Source organism: Enhydra lutris, unplaced genomic scaffold, assembly GCF_002288905.1.
Source record: "Enhydra lutris kenyoni isolate GAN:26980312 unplaced genomic scaffold, ASM228890v2 scaffoldscaffold62, whole genome shotgun sequence".
In the NCBI taxonomy this organism is placed as follows: Eukaryota; Metazoa; Chordata; class Mammalia; order Carnivora; family Mustelidae; genus Enhydra; species Enhydra lutris.
Genome location: NW_019154146.1, coordinates 9749891 through 9767266, shown reverse-complemented (window position 1 = coordinate 9767266; position 17376 = coordinate 9749891). Strand labels below are relative to the sequence as shown.

Sequence of the window (17376 nt, the reverse complement as noted above, 5' to 3'; positions counted from 1 at the left end):
TATATACTTGTTTTGCTTCATTATGTTGCTTAAGTGTCATGTATTTTCATCTTCCTTGTGCATAATAAACTTCATCTAGACCCATTTGGCCAAATAAATAAAGGGTGAACTCTTCGGACCAACTCTCGCTCCTTATCCGAGGCTGCTTTTGGCCATCTCTGTTTGACATAACCACTTGTTCTCTCTTCCTTTATCTGCAGGTGGGAGGGGGCATGAGTCCCAACAGCACAGTTGGGGTTAGTCCTATACTATCTTTGTTAGGAGATCTGGCCTCTTGTCCCTCTTTTGAGGGTTTGTTACTAGAGTCCACCTCACTTAGAGTGATTGCATCTTATTTCCATGAGGGCTTTAGACAACAAAGCCTTACTGTTTTGGTTTTTGAGTGTTTTAATATTTTCAATGATAGATGAGGTTTCCAACCTCAAGGCTTTTTCTTTAACTTTGCTCAGCAACTTGTTCCTCTTTTTCCACAAAATACAGACCTATCATCAAAATTCTCAAGATTACATTGATTAACCTTCTTCCCTAATATCATTTAAGACTTTTCTTAACCACTAGTTTTCAAAGTTAATAGCATGAGCTTTTAGTCAATCCTTTCTTCTTCTTCTCTTCTTCTTCATCTTTTTTTTTTCTGTTGAATTATTTTTTCCTACTTTTCCTCTTTTTTCCCAATTTTTCTCCCTTTAGTTAGGTATTGGGGGAGAGAAATTCTGAAAAATGGACTTTGTCAGTTTTTAAAGTTAATGATGTGTGAAATGTTTTATGAAGATATTGCAACAAACATGCATAGATATTAAAATCAAAATGGGGGGGGCACCTGGGTGGCTTAGTGGGTTAAAGCCTCTGCCTTCGGTTCAGGTCATGGTCTCAGGGTCCTGGGATCTCTGCTCAGCGGGGAGTCTGCTTCCTCCTCTCTCTCTCTGCCTGCCTCTCTGAATACTTGTGATCTGTCAAATAAATAAATAAAAATCTTTAAGAAACAAAATCCTTAATTAATAATAATGGCAAAGCTATCTTTAAAAAAAATCAAAATTGGGTTTAACCTTTGCTCTCAATAGTTTTGAGACTTTGCACCAGTTTTATGATTTTTTTTAATGCTCAGTTTTCCTTTCTCTAAAATATGGCTAATAAAGGTATTTTATGTTTATATATATAAAATACACCCAAAAGTGATACACCCAAAAGTCTAGTTACTATCCATCACCCTACAATTTACCCCCTTTCATCCACTCACCCTTCAACACTCTCCCCACCCCGGAAACTACCAACTGTTCTCTGTATCTGAGTTTGTTTTCAATTTTTGCTTTTTCAGACTTCACATATGAGTGAAATCATAAGGTATTTGTCTTTTTTCTTCTGACTTATTTCACTTAGTATAATACCCACTAGGTCCATCCATGTTGTTGCAAATGGCAAAGTTTCATTCTTTTTTATGGCTGAGTAGTATTCGAGTGTATGTATATGTGTGTATATGCACATCTGCTTAATCCATTCTTCTGTCAGTGGACACTGGTTGCTTCCATATGTTGGCTATTGTAAATAATGCTGCAAAGAACAGAAAGATACATATTTCTTTAGTGTTACCTTATTCTTCAGATAAATACCCAGTAGTAGATGAGCTGGATTCTATGTTAGTTCAATTCTTAATTTTTTGAGGAATCTCCATACTATTTTCCATAGTGGTTGCACCAATTTATAATCCTACCAACAGTGTACAAGTGTTCTTTTTCTTCTACATCCTCTCCAACACCTGTTATATCTCATCATTTTTTTTAAGTTTATTTATTTAAGTAATCTCTACACCCAACATGGGTCTTGAACTCACAAGCCCAAGGTTGAGAGATCCATACTCTTCTGAATGAGCCAGTCAGATGTCCCATCTTTTTGGATGGGGTGAAAATCTTATTGTGATTTTGATTTGCATTCCCCTAATAATTATGTCGAACATTTTTTCATATGCCTGTTGTCCATCTGTATGTCTTCTTTGGAAAAGTGTCTATTCAGATCCTCTGCCCATTTTTTAATTAGTTTGTTTTGTTGTTGAGTTGTAGCAGTTCTTTACTTGTTTTGGATATTAGCCCCTATCAGATGTATGACTGCAATTACCATCTCCCACTCGGTAGGTTGTCTGTTCATTTTGATGATGCTTTCCTTCACTGCGCAGAAGGTTTTTAGATTGATGTGATCCCATTTGTTTGTTTTTGCTTCTGTTTCCTTTGATTTTGGAATCGGACCCCAAAAAGCACTGCTAAGACCAGCGTCAAGGAGGTTACCACCTATGTTTTCTTCTAGGATGTCTGTGTCTTCAGGTCTTCTATTCATGTATTTGATGAATTTTAGTTAATTTTTGTGGATGGTCTAAAATAGTAGTCAAGTTTCATTTTTTTTGTATGTGGCTGACCAGTTTTCCAAAACTTTATTGAAGAGACTGTCCTTTCTGCATTGTACACTTTTGGCTCCTTTGTTGTAAATTAACTGTCCATTTTTGCGTGGGTCTATTTCTGGGCTCTCAATTCTGTTCTATTGATATTTGCTTTTGTGCCCACACTGTACTGTTTTGAATACTATAGCTTTGTAATATAGTTTGAAAATAGGGAGTGTAATACCTCCAGCTTAGTTCTTTCTCAAGATTGCTTTGGCTGGTCCAGGCTCTTTTGTAGTTCCTACAAATTTTATAATTTTTTTTCTAGTTCTGGGAAATATGCCATTGGAATTTGATAGGGATTGGATTAAATCTACGTCATAGGCTTATGTAAAGCAACACTTGGTACACAGGAACCCATTCTTTACTGCATTACAGTTCTATTTTATTATTAAAATGAGAAGCCAACTAGGAGGTTATATTCCAGGCCAAATGTGAAAATCTGATCTGGAGACTGTGGCAGTAGAACTGGAAAGGGATTCTGGTCCTTTTAAGTAGACCAGATAGCATTTGGTACTTAACCATATTTGGGAAAGAGAAGTCAAAACAATTGAAAGGAGTACCGATTGAAGGAACATAATAGATTATCTAAAATAGAAACAGAAGAAATGGACCTGAGCATAAATAGACTATGTAGTTCTTAAAGCTTTCAATGAATTTAAAATTCTTTTAATGAAAAAAAAATTAATTTCAGCTTTATTGGGATATAATTGACGTATAAAACTAAGATATTTAAAGTATACTTGTGGTGATTTGATATAAAATGTGAAAGGGTTTCCCCCATCTATTTAATTAAACACATTCATCACCTCACATATTACTTGTATATGTGTGTATGTGAGAACTCTGAAGTTTTACTCTCTTAGGAAATTTGAATTATACATCATAGTGTTGTCAATTATAGTCACTATGTTTTATAGTAGATGATCAGAACTTAATTTATGCTATAGCTAAAAGTTTTACCAACCTCTCCCTATTTCTTCCTACTGTTAGCCCCTACTGGCAAACAACTTTTCTACTGTTTCTAGTAGTTTGAGGTTTTTTTGTTTTTGTTTTTGTTTTTTAGGATTCCACAGATAAGTGATACCATAAATGTCTTTCTCTGTCTGGCTTACTTCACTTAGCATAATGTCCTCAAGTTCCATCAATGTTATCACAAATGGCAGGATGGAAATTTTTCTCATGGCTGAATAATATTCCATTGTAGGTATATACCAAATCTTCTTTATCCATTCATCTGTTAATAGACACTTGGGTTTTCTCCTTATCTTGGTTATTGAGAGTAATCCTGTAATGAACATGGGAATGCAGATATCTCTTTGATATCCTGTTTTCATTTGCTTTGGATATTTACAAAGAAAGGCGATTGCTGGATCATATGGTAGTTTTTAGGTTTTTTTAGGAACCTCCATACTGTCTTATGTAGTGGCCACACCAATTTACATTCCCACCAGCAGTGCCCAACTGTTCCCTTTCCTCCACACACTTGCCAACCCCTCTTATCTCTCATCTCATCAATGATGATAAACATTCTAATAGATGTGAAAAGATATCACATTGTGGTTTTGAATTTGATTTGAACTGATGATTAGAGACACTGAGTATGTTTTCATGTACCTGTTAGCCATTTGTCTGTCTTCTTTGGAAAAATGCTCATTCTAAAATCAAATTGTTTTGATACTTACTATTAAGTTGTATGTATTCTTATATATTTTAGATATGAATCCCACATCAAATATATGATTTGCAAGTATTTCCTCCTATCCAGTAGCCTACCTTTTTACTTGATGGTTCCTTTGTTGTGTAGCTTTTTAGTTTAATAATATTCCAATTTTTATGTTATTGCTTCTGTTGCCTTTGGTTTTGGTGTCACATCCAAAAAATCATTGCCAAGACTAATGTCAAGGTGCTTATCAGCTGTGTTTCCTTCTAGGATTTTTATGGTTTAAGGTCTTAATGTTCAAGTCTTTAATCTATTTTGAGTTGGTTTTTATGTATGGTATACATAGTTCAGTTCCATTCTTTTGCATGTGGCTGTCTCGTTTTCCCAACACCATTCACTAAAGAGACCATCCTTTCCCAACAATACATTCTTGGCTCCTTTTCCATAATTTGACCGAATATGTACCAGTTTATTTCTGGGCTCTCTATACTGTTCTATTGATTTGTTGTCCTTTTATGCCAATATCATACTGTTTTGGTTACTGAATCTTTGTAATATAGTTTGAAATTGGGAAATGTGCTGACTTGCGTTTTCTTTCTGAAAATTGCTTTGGCTCTTTGGGGTCTTTTCTGGTTCTGCAAAAATTTTAGGATTGTTTCTTCTATTTCTGAGAATAAATGCCATTTGAATTTTGATACACTGAATCTCTAGATTGCTTAGGATAGTATGGACATTTTAACAATATTAGATGTTCCAGCCCATAAATATGGAATACCTTTCCACTTATTTCTATTTCTTTTATCAATGTCTTAGTTTTTGGTGTACAGGTCATTCACCTCCTTTTTAAAATTTAGTCCTAGGTATTTTTTGATGCAGTTGTAAATGGGATTGTTTTCTTAATTTCTTTCTAATAGCTTGTTATTAGTGTATAGAAACCTAATTTTGTATGTTGATTTTGTATCCTGCAACTTTACTGAATTCATTTATTCTAAGTTTTTTGGTGGGGTCCTTTGAGCTCTCTAAATACATACAATGTAGTCTGCCAGTAGAAACAGTTTTACTTCTTCCTTTACACTTTGAATAACTGTTCTTTTTCTTGCCTAATTGTTCTGGTTAAGCCATCCAATACTATGCTGAATAAAAAAAAAAAAAATGAGATTATGGGCACTCTTGTTCCTGATTGTAGAGGAAATGCTTTTAGCTCTTCACCTTTTCATGATGTCAGCTGTGGGCTTGTCATATTAAGTTGAGGTACTTTCCTTCTATACCCACTTTGCTGAGAGTTTTTATCATGAATTAATGTTGAATTTTGTCAAATGCTTTTTCTTCCTTCATTTTGTTAATGTGTATCACAGTGATTGATTTGCTGATGTTGGACCATCTTGAATCCCTAGAATGAATCCCACTTGATCATGGTGTATTATCTTTCTAATGTACTGTTGAATTCAGTTGGCCATTATTTTGCTGAGCATTTTTACATCTATTTCATCAGAGATGTTGAGTCCTTGTCAGGTTTTATTTCAGGGTAATCCTGGGCTCATAAAATGAGTTTCAAAGTATTCCCTCCTCTTCTGCTTTTTGGAAGATTGAGAAGGATTAGTATTAATTCTTCTTTAAATATTTGGTAGAATTCACCAGTGAAATGATCTGGTCTGGGACTTTTCTTTGTTGGATTTTTTGACTACCGATTCAATCTCCTTACTAATAATTGGACTGTGCAGATTTTCTACGTCTTCACAATTCAGTTTGGTAGATTGTATGTGTAGGATTTTATCCATTTCTTCTGGGTTGTACACTTCATTGGCAAATAATTGTTCCTATTCTGTCTCTTACGATTCTCAGTATTTGTGTGTTGTTAGTTCTAAGTCTCTTCCTCCTCATCCCTCCTCCTTTTTTTCTTTTAAGTTCCAAAAAGGCTTTATTACTCAGAGGGAAGGGGTTCAGTCTTTCTTGGCTACCACTTTTATCATAAGCTGCCAGGATGTTACTCAGCTCCTCGCTCTTCCCCTTGGCATGGATGTGTGTTCCCACCCTTTTCTTGATGAAACTAGAGGGTACGCTTGTCCTCGGAGACCTTGAGCAGCTCCACAGGATGCCACTCATATGTGGTGATGCCACACACTTCTTGGATTTGGTCCACATGAATCTGATGTGCTTGGTGAGCCACCTGCCACAGGACCTGTGCCTCTGCTTGCTCACATTCACTTGGTGGACCTTGTTGAGGCCTATGGCCATAAGGTAGCACGGAGCCATGGCTGCTGCTCTTCAGTAGCTCCCCTGGAGGAAGGGCCTCCTCTTTCACTTATAATTTTATTTGTCCTCTCCCTTTTATCTTGGTATGAGTAGCTAAAGTTTTGTCTATTTTGTTTATCTTTTCAAAAAACAGCTCTTAGTTTCCTTGGTCTTTTCTATTATTTATTATTTTATAAAGTAGGTTCCATGGCTAGCATGGATCCCAGTGTGGGGCTTGAACTCATGACCCTGAGATCAAGACCCAGGCTGATATCAAGAGTCAGACACTTAAACAACTGAGCTACCCAGGTGCCCCTCTATTATCTTTTAAGAATCTATTTCTTTTATTTCCACTCTGATCTTCATTTCTTTCTTTCTGCTAAGTTGGGGCATAGTTTGTTTTTTCTGGCTACTTAAGATATAAAGTCAGGTTGTTCGAAATCTTTTTTTCTTAATGTAGGTATTTGTTGCTAAAAACTTCCCTCTTAGAACTGCTTTTGGTACATCCCTTAAGTTTTGGTATGTTGTATTTCCATTTTGATTTGTCTGAAGGTATTTTTTATTTTGATTTCTTCTTTCATCCATTGCTCATTCAGTTGCATGTTTAATCTCCACATATTTGTGAACTTTCCAGTTTTCTTCTTTTCATACCATTTGATTTCTAGTTTCATACCATTGAGGTCAGTAAAGATGCTTGATAGATTTGTCTTTTTAATTTTATTGACTTGTTTTGTGGCCTAATATATAACTTATCCTGGAGAATGTTCTGTGTGCACTTGAGAACAATGTGTATTCTGCTACTGTTGGATGGAAGGTTCTGTAGTAATCTATTAAGTCCATCTGGTCTAACATGTCATTAAGTCCAATGTTTATTGAGTTCTGTCTGAATGATGTATACATTGTTGAAAAGGAGGGTACTGAAGTCCTTGCTATTTTTATATTGCTGTATATTTTACTCTTCAGGTGTGATAATATGTTTCATATATTTAGGTGCTATGTTGGGTGTGTAAATATTTATGTTATTTTCTCTTGATGAATTAACCTTTTTATCATTATGTAATAACCTTCTCTGTCCCTTATTAGTCTCTGGCTTTAAGTCTACTGTGTAGTAGTGTATATATATATATTTTTTATCATTATTGTTTTTGTTTTATCATAGTTGGCAAATATTCTTTAAGTCTTAAACTTCCACACTTAAATTATTGGAATGAAGGATCACTAATGAATATGTTTGTATCAGTCATAATACTCTAAGAACTGTCAATGCCCAAGAGTAAATGGGAAGTTTTTAACCCAGATTTTTAATCAGATAACCAAGTACATCTTCATGTTGAGCAGGGGATGTCTGTACTATTTTTTAGTAGTAATCCATATATATGCATAAAGTTATAATTTTATTACTAATAATGTTGATATATAACCTGCTAAGTATTCAAACATGAATTTTTATTATCTAAAAAGGACTTAAATTAATGTCATCTAGACAAAAAAATTATGGATGTCATAGTCGCTAATCAATTATCAGCAATTCAAATAAATCCCTTAAAAAAAGAGACAGAACTTATGTTCATGCAGCCGTGTTTAACCATATAGCTAAAAATTTTAAGGTCACATGTCGTGTACAAGATTCCAGGGAGACTGGTCAAAGTTCACATTTACATCAAAAGGTTTTTCTTGAAACAGCCACAATGATAGAAAAGGGAATAATTCTATTTTTATATTTGCACTCAAAAATGGCTAGACACAATTAAAGAATGATTCATTTTCACCAACATATGTGAATCGCTCCTAAAATCACTATATCACATCACATCATTTCCACTAAATAGCTATATAATTTGTCAAAATCTATTATTCTGTTTGGTTTATATCTGATTAGTAATGAACACAGCCTTTACTCTTCATTAGATTAATTAGCATTTGTGTGTAGTAGTATATTAAGTAGACTTCTAAGTAGACTTAAATACAGCTACCCCTGCTTTCTGGTTTCCATTTGCATGGACTATCTCTTCCCATCTTTTCACTTGCAGTCTGTGTGTGTCCTTAAAGCTGAAGCGAGTGTCTTATAGATAGCATATAGTTTGGTTTTTTTTTTTTTTAAATCCACTCAGTGACTCTTTTCTTTGGATTAGAGAATTCAGTCCATTCAAAGTAACGATTAATGAAACGGCAATACTAAGTCCATGTCTAATTGTTTTCTTTTCTCTTTCTCTTTTGTGTATTTACTCTAAGTTTTTGCATTGAGGTCATTGTGAAGCTTACGTAAAACATATTTATGTCATTTTAAACTAACAACTTTCCAGATGTCTACCTAAGCTGTTTTTACTCTTCCCATTTTGTTCTCAATGTCACAAATTACATATTTTTAACCTTGTATATCCAGTAACAAATTTTGTCTTTTAACCTTCATACTAGATTTGTGTTTACCCACCATTACATTAGCATGTTCTGAATTTATATATTTACACTTACCAGTGAGATTTATACTTTTGTATGTTTTCCTGTTACTAATTAGCATCCTTTCATTTCAGCTTGAAGGATTCCCCTGAACATTTCATGTGGGACTGGTCTAGTGGTGATGAACTCCTTCAGTTTTTGCTTGTCCAGAAAACTCTATCGCTTCTTCAATCCTGAAGAACTTTGCCAGGTATTCTTGATTGCCAATTTTTTTTCTTTCAGCACTTTGACTCTATTATCCCATTTTTCTGGCCTACAAAGTTTCTGCTGAAAAATCTGCCAGTAGTATTATGGATTTCTCTTGTACATAACCATTTGTTTTTCTCTTGCTACTCTTAAGATTCTCTGACCTTTAACTTTTGGAAATTTAATTATAATGTTTCTTGGTGTGGATATATTTGGATTCATCTTATTTGGTATTCTCTGGGCTTCCTGGTTGGGGGAGAATTCAGCCATTATTTCTTTGACTAAGCTTTCTGCCCCTTTCTCTTTTCCTTCAAAGAGACCTATAATGCAGTGATACCCCCAAGTCCCTTAAGCTATCTTCATTCTATCTTCACTCTTTTGTCTTTTTGGTTCTCTGACTGGATGAATTCCACTGCCATCTTTGAATCTGCTGATCCTTTCTTTCACACAATCCAGTCTGTCATTGAAACACTCTATTGAGTTTTTCAGTTTATTTTCCAGCTTTATGATTTGTTTGGTATTTGCTTATATTTTCTAGGTCTGTGTTGAAATTCTCAATTTGCTCATGCATTATTCTTCTGACTTTGGTGACAATCTCTATTTTGAACTCTTTATCAGGTCACTTATCTCCATATATAAGGTTTATTTCTCAAGTTTTCTCTTCTATAGTCCTCTGTTTACTCATTTTTCTCAACACTCTGTTGATTTCTGTGCATTATGTAAAACAGCCACCTCTCCCAATCTTGACAGAGTGTCTTATTTAGGAGATGAATCTTGTCGTTCAGTCTGCTGAGCTCTTGGTTCTCTCTCAAACCTTTGTGACTATCCAAGCCCCCTTCTTTGTTCTTAGTGTCTGCCACCAGTTGAGGATCTGCCAAAACCTGTCAGTGTTCCAAAGTGGAGGCGGATTTGTCAGTACCCAGAAGCAGGCTGATTGGAAGCTGGACTTTTAAAGTATGTAAACAGACTTCTTGGAAGATGGGTGGTTCTGCCTGCTATCTCCGTGCTATGCCCTGAATGGTTTGTTTTCTACAGTCCTGAGGGACCTGCAAACACAAGCTCTGCTGGCCACCAGAGCCAGGCAATGGAGGGGCTCATTCCCTGCATAGCAGCCACAAAAGCCAGGGCACAAGACATGCATAAACTTCTTCCACAGAGACACCAGTGACCTGGAATGTACCAGAAGGAGAATGCACTTATGGCTCCCTTCTGCCTCCCCAGTCTCCATGGAGAATCAGTCTCTAGATGTGTGTTAAATTAGAAGCCTAAGCCTCAGGCTGCAGCTTTTAAGATACGCAAATAGGCATCCATTAGCTAGTACTTACTGTTAGTTAATGTGGTTAGCTAATGGTTACATTCACTGTATCTACATACTAAAACAAGTGGCTAAGTCACTTGTTAGGTCGGTGCATAATTAAGTGGGGCTGATAGGCTTTAGGGGGGGATCTCAGTTTAACTTCAGACACTATACTCCAGTTTCAGCTTTGATGATCCCATTCTACAAATGTCTACCATCTTCAAAAGCTAAAGACACAACCCAGCAATTCCACTCTTAGTCTATATCCAAAAGAATGGAAAACATGTCCACTTAAAAAAACTTATACATAAATGTTTACAGCTCCATTATTCATAATAGCCAAAAAACCTGAAAAGAACCTAAATACCCATCAGCTGATGAATGCATCAACAAATGTGGTGTATCTCCACACAACTGACTGACTGGCCATAAAAAGGAATGAAGTACTGATACCTGCTACATCATCAAAGAACCCTGGAAACAGGCTAAGAAAAAGAAGCCAGACACTAAAAGGCCATGCATTGTATGATTTCATTTATATGAACTGTCCATAACAGGCCAGACCCATAGAGAGAGGAAGTAGATTAGTGTCTGCCAGGAGCTAGGGGAAAGGTGAGGAGTGATTGCTAATAAGTACAGAGTTAATTTTAGGGATGATGAAATGTTCTGAAATTAGATAGTGGGGAGGGTTGTACAACTGTATATTTAAAAGGGTGAATTTTATGGTATGTGATTTTTTTAAATTTTTTAATAAACATATAATGTATTTTTAGCCCCAGGGGTATAGGTCTGTGAATCACCAGGTTTACACATTTCACAGCACTCACCACAGCACAAACCCTCCCCAATGTCCATAATCCCACCACCCTCTCCCTCCCCACCCCCCGCCCAGCAACCCTTAGTTTGTTTTGTGAGATTAAGAGTCTCTTACGGTTTGTCTCCCTCCTGATCCCATCTTGTTTCATTTATTCTTTTCCTACTCCCCAACCCCCCCACGTTGCTTCTCCACTTCCTCATATCAGGGAGATCATATGATAGTTGTCTTTCTCCGACTGACTTATTTCGCTAAGCATAATACTCTCTAGTTCCATCCACATCGTCGCAAATGGTAAGATTTCATTTCTTTTGATGGCTGCATAGTATTCCATCGTATATATATACCACATCTTCTTTATCCCTTCATCTATCGATGGACATCTAGGTTCTTTCCATAGTTTGGCTATTGTGGACATTGCATAACATAAACATAAATAACATAAACATAACATAAACATTCGGGTGCACGTGCCCCTTCGGATCACTACACTTGTATCTTTAGGGTAAATACCCAGCAGTGCAATTGCTGGGTTATTTAGGGTAGCTCTATTTTCAACTCTCTGAGGAACCTCCATGCTGTTTTCCAGAGTGGTTGCACCAGCTTACATTCCCACCAACAGTGTAGGAGGGTTCCCCTTTTTCTGCATCCTTGCCAGCATCTGTTATTTCCTGACTTGTTAATTTTAGCCATTCTGACTGGTATGAGGTGATATCTCATTGTGGTTTTGATTTGTATTTCCCTGATGTTTGATTTGTATTCCCCTGATGAAAAAAGCATTTTTTCATGTGTCTGTCGGCCATCTGGATGTCTTCTTTGCAGAAATGTCTGTTCATGTCCTCTGCCCATTTCTTGATTAGATTATTTGTTCTTTGGGTGTTGAGTTTGCTAAGCTCTTTATAGATTTTGGATACTAGCCCTTTATCTGGTATGTCGTTTGCAAATATCTTCTCCCATTCTGTCAGTTGTCTTTTGGTTTTGTTAACTGTTTCCTTTGCTGTGCAAAAGCTTTTGATCTTGATGAAATACCAATAGTTAATTTTTGCCCTTGCTTCCCTTGCCTTTGGCAATGTTCCTAGAAGAAGTTGCTGCGGCTGAGGTTGAAGAGGTTGCTGCCTGTGCTCTCCTCAAGGATTTTGATGGATTCCTTTCTCACATTGAGGTCCTTCATCCATTGAGTCTATTTTCATGTGTGGTGTAAGGAAACGGTCCGATTTCATTTTTCTGCATGTGGCTGTCCAATTTTCCCGACACCATTTGTTGAAGAGGCTGTCTTTTTCCATTGGACATTGTTTCCTGCTTTGTCGAAGATTAGTTGACCATAGAGTTGAGGGTCTATTTCTGGGCTCTCAAATCTGTTCCATTGATCTGTGTGTCTGTTTTTGTGCCAGTACCTACTGTCTTGATGATGACAGCTTTGTAATAGAGCTTGCAGTCCGGAATTGTGATGCCACCAACTTTGGCTTTCTTTTTCAATATTCCTTTGGCTATTTGAGGTCTTTTCTGGTTCCATATAAATTTTAGGATTATTTGTTCCATTTCTTTGGAAAAAAAAATGGATGGGATTTTGATAGGGATTGCATTAAATATGTAGATTGCTTTAGGTAGCATAGACATTTTCACAATATTTGTTCTTCCAATCCAGGAGCATGGAACATTTTTCCATTTCTTTGTGTCTTCCTCAATTTCTTTCATGAGTACTTTATAGTTTTCCAGGTATAGATTCTTTGCCTCTTTGGTTAGGTTTATTCCTAGGTATCTTATGGTTTTGGGTGCAACTGTAAATGGGATTGACTCCTTAATTTCTCTTTCTTCTGTCTTGTTGGTGTAGAGAAATGCAACTGATTTCTGTGCATTGATTGTATATCCTGACACTTTACTGAATTCCTGTATAAGTTCTAGCAGTTTGGGAGTGGAGTCTTTTGGGTTTTCCACATATAGTATCATATCATCTGCAAAGAGTGAGTTTGACTTCTTCTTTGCCACTTTGGATACCTTTAATTTCTTTTTGTTGTCTGATTGCTGAGGCTAGGACTTCTAGTACTACGTTGAATAGCAGTTGTGATAATGGACATCCCTACCATGTTCCTGACCTTAGCAGAAAAGCTTTCAGTTTTTCTCCATTGAGAATGATATTTGTGGTGGGTTTTTCATAGGTGGCTTTGATAATATTGAGGTATGTGCCCTCTATCCCTACACTTTGAAGAGTTTTGATCAGGAAGGGATGTTGTACTTTGTCAAATGCTTTTTCAGCATCTATTAAGAGTATCATATGGTTCTTGTTCTTTCTTTTATTAATATATTGTATCACATTGATTTGCGGATGTTGAACCAACCTTGCAGCCCTGGAATAAATCCCACTTGGTCATGGTGAATAATCCTTTTAATGTACTGTTGGATCCTATTGGCTAGTATTTTGGTGAGAATTTTCACATCTGTGTTCATCAAGGATATTGGTCTGTAATTCTCTTTTTTGATGGGATCCTGGTATGTGATTTCTTTAACAATGCTGTTATTTAAAAATAAAAAGTCAACATGATTTCCTAGTTTTGTTTTTTTTTTAAGATTTTATTTTTAAGCAATCTCTACACCCAATGTGGGGCTAGAACTCACGACCCCGAGATCAAGAGTCACATGCTCTACCAACTGAGCCAGATACATGATTTCCTATTTCTCACATGCTCAAGGTCAACTGATGCAACTTTCAAATGAGCATAAAAGAAAGGTATACATTGTTTAGCTAAAGAGAATCTTGATACTAAGTACTGTTAGTATATATAATAGTTTAGGATAGTTTTATTTCATACTCTGATCAATAATGGATTAGCTACATTATCCTTATCCAGGAAAAATTACAAGTATAGGTAGCTACAGTCTGGAAAGAATTACTATAAGCTATAATTCTTCTAAAAAAGAGAAGTATTTGTTCTCAGCAATATGGAAATAAAAACTTACAAGGAACTGACCCATGGATGACAACAGGTCTGACAAAGTTAACATGTGAGACAAGTTTTCCATCGATATATATTTTTTTAAATTTAGAGCACATGGAAACCCAGAACAAAAAGTCTTTATATTCTAGTTCAGTCTCCTCTCTCGTCTAGGAAGTTTCTGAGTGGTATTTTTATGGAAGGTGATGATTGTTCTCCCTTTAGAAACCATCAGTGTTCCTCCTCGTGTGAGCTGGAGACCATCGCAGATGACAAAAGGCATTTTCTATCCCTACCAGCTTCTTCCCTGTACCAGGGACAACATGGCACAACATAAGCTGGCACACACGGAATTTCTTTTAAATCAAAAGAATCCAGTGAGGCCCTTCAATCTTTGCCACTCTGTGCTTTACAGTGCAGGAACTGAGAACCATATTCCATTGCCTGCAACATGCTGCAGACCAGGTCGATGCCACAGAGACCATATTCACATGATTGCACAGAGCTTAAAAAGAGAAACAGAACACCAAGTTTCTTGCAAAATGGAAGAAAGATAACTCAGTTTTCAAGGTCTTTGGCTAAAGTTTCACAGATGAATTGTAAGGTACGCTGGTATAAAAAAGCATCCTTTTTCTTTGGCTTACAGATGTTCAAATGGTCAACGTCCACAGGAATTAGATCTCCAATGCCTAAATCTGAAGAAAACAAAAATGTCAACAAAATCTAAGCAAAAATCTAGATTCTCCCCCCAACCCCCCCCGTCAATACTGAAAGATGAATGGGTAGTTCTAAATGGTGATTTGGTTGTACTAAGGGACTTTAAAAAGATACAGGAACTGGAGGTTTGATCATAGCAAAGCTACATGTGACTAATCACATGAGAATGGGTTCTCAGTAGGTACAATTTTAAGCTTTCATAAACTCTTCGTATGTGTTTTGGCCTACTTCCTAATTGATTAGTGAACAGAACCTGAGCAGTAGCAGCATCAAAATCTTTATTCCAATGCATGGTACTACTGAATTATTCCATACTTCTTTTAATCACCTCTTTTTCTAGAGTTTATGTTATTGAGCTCCCCTGTCCTGATGACAAGAATGGGAATATCTCACACAGGATCCATTCTTCACCCTGCCAGGTGGAAGGTGATCTAGTGCTTGAGAGCTGTAGCTGAGTTTCTGATGTTTCAGCCTAACAAAGTGCACCTAGATGCAAGTGACAAGAGGTCCCGGTGAGGACTGCAGGGTAAGGAACGAAGGTGGTGGTTATGAAGGAAGACAGACCTCCTCGTGATCCCAAAGAAAAGGCAGAGAGAATTTTGACAAGGCTCTACAGCTACAACCAGCTGGTCCACAGTATTACTTTTACTTTTGCTTCAAGCTTCCACAAAGTCCTTTTTTAAGTTCTTCAACTACTACATAGTAACTTCTTACCATACAGCACATTTACTTTGGTAAAGCCTCTTTAGGTTCTACTATGGAGTATTACGTCTTTCATTTTATTCAGATATATATAATGGAGTTAGGCCAAAACTTCTCCTACAGGTTGAAGAACCATCTGGCAGGCTCTCCAGCTTCCTGTCCCTGAGAGCTCTCAGGAGGGCCAAGTGCCACTAAGCACTGAACTCTGCCTCAGAATTCACCAGGTTGGCCAGTTGAGAGAAAAGCATTTCAAGGAGGGAAATGTGTGGGTTATCTACTACATAATGAGTAATAAGGAGTCAGTAAAGAGAATTAAGATTCAGGCCCTACCTCAAAAAGCCTGTAATAAATTATAATATACCACAGTAATAGGTATTGACCAGTTCCTCCAACCCCAGGGCTAAAAAAGAAATTGGTGCTTAAATATTCCCCATCTAAGATTCCACTGGAAAAAAGTGATGTTAAAAAAAAATCTTTCTTTTATTAAAGCTTCCACACCTTTAGCTGCACTATATGCAGCTTTAACAAATCAAAGATCAGTCTATTAAATGCCCCTTTGCTGTAGCCGATAGAAGGACTTTGAATTCTTACTACAACAGAGCTCACTGGGGCAGCCAATTAACCTCTGCCAGCTAAAGGAAGGGAGGGAGGAGTAATGCCACGGTTGTATGTCGGCAGAGAAATTGTAATCTATAGCTGAAAGGAACAGACTCTAGATCTTCACATAACTGTCTCCTAAAACTGAGAACCTGAATATACAAATGGGTTATGATTAACTATAGGTACCACCAACCAGCATCTAATAGCAAACAAACGTCAAACGAAGGAATACCTGCTGACTCCACGGGTACCACATGCAGTTTAATCATGCTACCAATGTAAGTTGGCAGTGTTTCGACAAAATTCAGCACCTGGAAATTCTTGTCTTTAGCAAATTCCAGAAAGTCATCTTGTAGTGTTTTAAGTGCAGGAGAATCTGTAGAATTACAGGAAACAAGACTGTGACAAATTCTATTTAGCCAATTCATAATAAAATGTACTAAAGAGAAAATTAGGGTTCTAGTTCAAAATAGTAACTTATTTTCTCTCCTTCCTAAGAAGTCATTAAGATGAGTGAACAGTTAAAGTCACACCAGAAATGATAGAGGCCAGCAGGCCGAGGGAGAGGCCCCACGTTACTGGCTATGTGGGACCGGGGTCCCTCAGGGTGTTGGCCGGCACCTTCACCCTAAAGCACAGCCTCCCATCGACAAGACCTGTCTATAATCAGAGGGCCTGGTCCCCCATCCTCAACTAGAAAAAGGCAACCAAGACATATCAGACCTTAGAGGATAGCTTATAACCCAAGAGAGACAGACCCAGTGAGTAAACAAAACACCTGCGCACGGAAGACACAGAACCCAGTAAAGAAACAGAAAGGAACTTTAAGAAGAAACTCCAATTAGTATTGTTAAAATGATTCAAAAGAATCAGAGAAGAAGAAAGAGATTCTGGGAAATAAAACTTGACTGCAAAAAAATAAAGTTCAATAGAAGGTTTAGAAGATAAAGTAACTCTCCATAAAGCAGAAGAAAGAGAAAATATGAACAAAAAGACAACTAGCATATTAAAGGCTCAGCCACGGCCTCCAAATTGATTAATAGGCGTTCCAGAAACAGAGAAAATGTTTATTAATCAAAATAAGTAATAATTAAGGTTTTCAGGATATTAAGTTTGTTTATATTTTACCAGTTGATTTTCCAAACTCATGGAAAAAAAGCAGTTCATTGGTAATTTGGAATAATCCTTAAAACATTATATAACTTAAAAGTATTTAAGATAGCATTAAAATTGTTATATATGAGCAAATAATGGCTTAAGGAAAGGTATAAAAGAAAAATCAAGCCCAAACTAAAAATTTTCCATGATAATCTAAACACAATTTATACACAAATAATAAAATGGGGGTAATATAGC

The 17376-nt window shown here is 36.6% G+C and overlaps 1 protein-coding gene and 1 pseudogene across 6 annotated transcripts in view; both read right to left on the bottom strand.

Annotated features, from left to right (window-relative positions):
• Nucleotides 1–132: 132 nt before the first annotated feature.
• LOC111158668 lies at nt 133–6338 on the bottom strand (annotated as a pseudogene).
• Nucleotides 6339–13624: 7286 nt separating this feature from the next.
• The window catches only part of LOC111158746 (serine active site containing 1), a 50425-nt gene continuing 46673 nt past the window's right edge, over nt 13625–17376 (bottom strand). For 4 of the 6 annotated variants that reach the window (XM_022520984.1, XM_022520989.1, XM_022520987.1 and 1 more), the window contains 2 exons: nt 16253–16396; nt 13625–14696 (listed from right to left, as the gene is read on the bottom strand). In XM_022520984.1, the coding sequence (XP_022376692.1) occupies nt 14560–14696; nt 16253–16396 (281 nt within the window). In that variant the 3' untranslated portion in view covers nt 13625–14559. The remainder of the gene's footprint in view (nt 14697–16252; nt 16397–17376) is intronic. The other 2 variants (XM_022520986.1, XM_022520983.1) reach the window with 2 other exon arrangements.